General features: G+C 34.9%; 1 protein-coding gene across 1 annotated transcript; it reads right to left on the reverse strand.

Annotated features, from left to right (window-relative positions):
- Nucleotides 1–3,527: 3,527 nt before the first annotated feature.
- On the reverse strand, nucleotides 3,528–4,052 carry LOC111404584. Its single transcript, XM_023033374.1, has one exon. It carries the CDS (start codon nucleotides 4,050–4,052, stop codon nucleotides 3,528–3,530), a length of 525 nt encoding a protein of 174 aa, XP_022889142.1.
- Between the last annotated feature and the right edge of the window lie 885 nt (nucleotides 4,053–4,937).

Consider the following 4,937-nt stretch of genomic DNA (forward strand, 5'->3'; position numbering starts at 1 on the left):
ATTTTGACACGAAGTTGGATAGATCGGGCTCGGATCAAGAGTCGAAAATCCCACAGTAGCACCACCCAAATTGGATAAACTAACCCATTAAAATGGACCACAACAACTAACCAATGTCGACCAAGATAAGCTATACATGAAAGGCAGTAAGTGCAGGCCGAAATAGGCAGAGAAAAACACCCAACTGAAAGGACAAAGGTGCAACTAATGTCAAAGGAAAAAGAGAGAGGATGCAGTGTGTTATCTCTCAAGACAAAGGGGAGACCCCATTTAAATAAATCACATCATAGGTTCAGTAATGCGTCGGGCCAGTAGAGTGATCTTGGTCCTTCTTTGAAAATTGGGCTACAAGTGTGATTTTCGACTCAATACAGCGTTCCATCAATTGACTTATAAAAAGTTTCATGAATAATTTGGGCCCGAATATTCATCATTGCCTCAATGTTCGTTTGGTATCAAAATGCCCAACACAATAGATGTAAATATGAAAAGTAGTAGGAAAACAAGCTGACTTCATGTAATTCTGAAGTTCTATTCTTTAAGTTTAATGAAAGAACAAGATTGCTTTGATAACTTTAAATATCAGGTTGCTAAGCAGCCTCGCTCATAAGCATACCCAACCCCAACCTACACGTCATCCCTAAACCAAAGCAAGAGGGGAAAAAATGCTGAAAAAAGAAGCTTTCAATAAAGAAGAGAAATCAAGAAAGAATGAAGGTTTTGATGCATAGTAATTAGAAGAGAAAATTCTAAACCAATTAGAAAAGCAAAAAAATAAACCAATTAAAAAAAATGAAAGAATAAGAAGGATGTAAGACAATCCTATTATAAATAGGATAATGCTATGAAATGATAAGCTTACTAGTGAATGACGCTGTACCCCTACATGCCTAGAAATTATTAATGTTGTATCCCTGATTCCTCTCTATAAATATAAGGTTTTGGCTATTAATAAAACACACATAAATGTATTAACTTTTATCATATCTTCTCTTTTTCTCTATTTTCATAACACGTTATCGCAAGAAAGCTTAATTCTTCAAAGTTTAGCGAAGGTATAAATTTTTATATAAGCATAAATATTTATCACGTGTACCAAATTTTGGTAACATGTAAATTTTATATATACATATGTTGAAATCACGTAGCAAAATCACTTCATTAGTTGCCAGGAATCATATGCATATTCAATAATGTTTCTGCCACAATAATGTTTCTGCCAACACATTAGGCTTCCGCCGTAATGATTACGCCCAATCTGACACAATTTGTTTCTTGTATACCCAACATCTTGCTTTTTCTAATTTAATTTCTTTTAATTATATACACACGTTTACCCTAGCCTCTTGATTTCGTCGCCTCAATCATTAGTTCTACCCAGTTTTTTTTTTCTTTTCATTATGCTTTAATTAATAATACTTTAATTTTTGTTAATTAATCATGCTTTTAAATTCTGTACAATCTTCTACTCCAATGGTGATATTTAATCATGATTCTTTTATATATACACTTTCATGAATACTCTTTTTATCCTTAACTTCATTAATAATTTTTTATTCGTGTATAAACTTTACAGCGTGTATCATGTTGTTACTCCTAAAATAACACAACATTATAATTAATATTTAAGAGGAATATTAATCATAGATCTATCAATTATAAATAGTTTATTGTTGCTCTTGAAACAGCACAATATTATAATTAATATTCTTGAAGAATATTAGTTGCTCATGAAGAGTATAAATTATAACTTTTAAAATTCTAGAAGAATATTGATATATTGGTATTGAAAAAGCAATAATAAGATAAAACGTACTCCCGAAGTAACACATGTTTCGAAAAATATATTATTTTAAGTTAGTGTTTTTCCCTAAAGAAAAATACATAACTTATGTCATGTTGATATTTACTACCTAATTAACTATTATGTGATGTTTAATCATATTTTTTGAAACTAATTGTATTTTATTTATTGTGTAGTTAAATCAAATGACAAACATCATAAAACTTAAGTTTGCTACACTTGACATATCCGAAAAAAACTATCTATCATGGGTATTCGATGTTGATATTAATCTTGTCTCAAAAGGTTTGGAGAGAGACAATAAAAGAAGGAAACTAAGAATCTCTACAAGATCATGCAAAAGCACTCATCTTCACGATGGATTAAAAATTGAATATCTCACTAAGAAAGATTTACAACTTCTTTAAAAAAAATTAACTGAATGATTTGATAATCAGAGGAATGTAATTCTCCCCAAAGCTTGCTATGGGTGGATGCTCCTTTCTTTACAAGACTTTAAAACTATTAGTGAGTACAATTATGAACTGTTCAGAATATGTTTAAAATTCACATTGTGTGGAGAAAAATTGTTAATGAAGATAGTTGGAGAAAACTTTTTCCACATTTTATGCTTCGAATGTGCTCCTGCAATAGGAATATAAATAACGAAACGCTAATGAAAAATCATGGATTAGTCCAACTAGTTTTGTAGTATTGTCTGAGGCATATGGTACAATATTGCCTGAAACAAATGCAATATTAAGACAAGGACGTAAACGTGGATATAGATTTGGGCTGGACGCATGTGAAATAAACCATGGACGAAATAATCAACGAAGCTATCAGCAATAAGGCAACAATTTCAAAAGGCACAAAACAAACGAAAGTAGCACATAATAAACGGAGAATGAAAAAAATTACTTTAGATGTGGAATGAAAGAGCATTGAGCACCTGTCGCACAACAAAATACCTTGTGGATCTTTACCAGAATTCAATTAGGGAAAGGAAAAATTGGAAACAAATTTTGTTGATTATGATAGTCCCATTGATGTGACTCATTTGAATATTTCCGATTTCTTTGTTGATCCAAATGAGAATATTAACCCTTTAATTTGGGTGGTGTTATGGAAGATATAAATGAGCTTATTTTCTATATTTCTAATATTTTTCATTATTTTAGAAATTTATTATAAATGTGTTTTACTTTTCGCAAATAAATAAATAAAATTAAAACTTCATTATGTATCGTTAATTTCATAGTATTGAATTATTTTTTGGATAAGGTAAGTATATTATATCCAAAGTATAAAAATAAGTACAAATCACAAGAACATATCCCAGGAAACAATGCTAAGAATTAATGCCTTCCTAACAACAATAACAAAACTCAAGAAAAGTGCTCATATTCTAATCACGAGAACAAAAAATATCTGTAGAAAACCCCCAAGAGCATTGGAGCCATCTATTTTCATTAGATGGAACCAAGCTCCTGCACAAATTCACTCGTGCACAAATAGTAAAAACAATATCTTGAATAACAGTAGACTCATTTTTAGGAGCCTCTCCATGGGTCCTAGCATTGCGTTCATGCCAAATAGCATAAATCGAATCCGCAAACATTAACCGAATAACAATGGAGGACATTGACCTCCCTCGAAATTGTTCCATCCAAGAAAGAGTGTCTAGCCAATTCCGTTAGACCCAAGGCAAGTTACACTTCGCATGCAGAGCATTCCAAACACGCTAAGAAAATGGGCAAGCAAAGAAAAGATGATCCAAATCCTCCACTGAACATCCACATAGCACACAACGCATAGACTGTACCAAACCAAAGCTAAGAAGCTTTGTCTGTGTATAGATGCTACCTTGAATTGCTAACCAAAGGATAAATGCATGTCTAGGAATACATTTAGGGAACCATACAATGTGATACCAAGTCACCCTAGGACAGCGAAGTTGAAGAGACTCCCAAGCACTCCGAACAGAGAAGACTCCATGTGTATCATCCTCCCATTGCAATACATCCTCTCTATTACTGTCCGATCGAAAAATATCAATTGTATCTCGCATCAAATCAGACACAGCTGGGGAGCGAACTGATGGCCATCTCCAAGTATCACCCTCCACAATATCAGCCACTTTAGCTAGTCTACTCAATCTGGATTCACGAATGATCCTCTCTCTAAGAATCTTTTCTAAAGGGCCAAGAGGATGCCAATTATCATACCAAAGCGAGGCACGTCTACCATTCCCAATTCTGATTTTCATTTTGTCCCTCCCTATATCCAGGAGTCCAAGAATTTTCCTCCAACTCCAAGAACAATCCCCAGGACACTTCAATTCCCAAATGCTCCGTCCTCTAAGTAAATAACAACGTGTCTACGAAACCCAAAGAGAGGAGGCAGAATCCGAACAAAGGGACCAAAGATGCTTTAACATGGCAGCCTTATTCCAAATCTCCAAGCCCCGCAGACCTAAACCACCCTCCTCCTTAGGCATACAGATTTTTGCCCAAGCCACTTTAGCCCCATCGGTGCTAAGGTCACTATCCTTCCACAAGAAGGCCTGCAATGAATTTTCCATTTGCTTGATCACAGCCTTGGGTAAAAGAAATACAGAGGACCAGTAGACCTGAATAGAAAGTAACACTAACTTAATAAGTTGTAACCTCCCTGTATAGGAGAGCGCTCGACAAGTCCAACTCTTAGCCCTAGCTATAATACGGTCCACCAGCATCTTACAATCCAAAGCCCTCAATTTGGTAGAGATTAGCGGAACACCAAGATAACTTACCGGTAGCACGCCTTCCTTATACCCCAAAATATCACGCAACTGATCCTTAAGATATGTAGAAACACCACTGGCAAATAAATTACTCTTATCTGGATTAGGAATAAGTCCAGAAAGAGCTTTGAATCGATTAAGGCATTCCCCAATGATCGAGACAGAACCAAACTCAGCTCTACAAAAGACCATAAGATCATCAGCAAAACATAAGTGGGTGATCTTCTCCTTCTCACATCTCCAGTGGTATTTAAAGTCCTGTTCAGCAACCATCAATCCCATTAGCCCCGAAAAGACCTCCATAGCCAAGACAAACATGTAGGGTGACAAAGGATCTCCTTGTCTCAGACCTCGCCCACCAGCAAAGAA

Source organism: Olea europaea, chromosome 11 (assembly GCF_002742605.1).
Source record: "Olea europaea var. sylvestris chromosome 11, O_europaea_v1, whole genome shotgun sequence".
Classification (NCBI taxonomy): Eukaryota; Viridiplantae; Streptophyta; class Magnoliopsida; order Lamiales; family Oleaceae; genus Olea; species Olea europaea.

Bases quoted from the DNA above. Each gene is read 5' to 3' on its own strand.
- LOC111404584 (XM_023033374.1), bottom strand. From the start codon at position 4,052: ATGAAAATCAGAATTGGGAATGGTAGACGTGCCTCGCTTTGGTATGAT.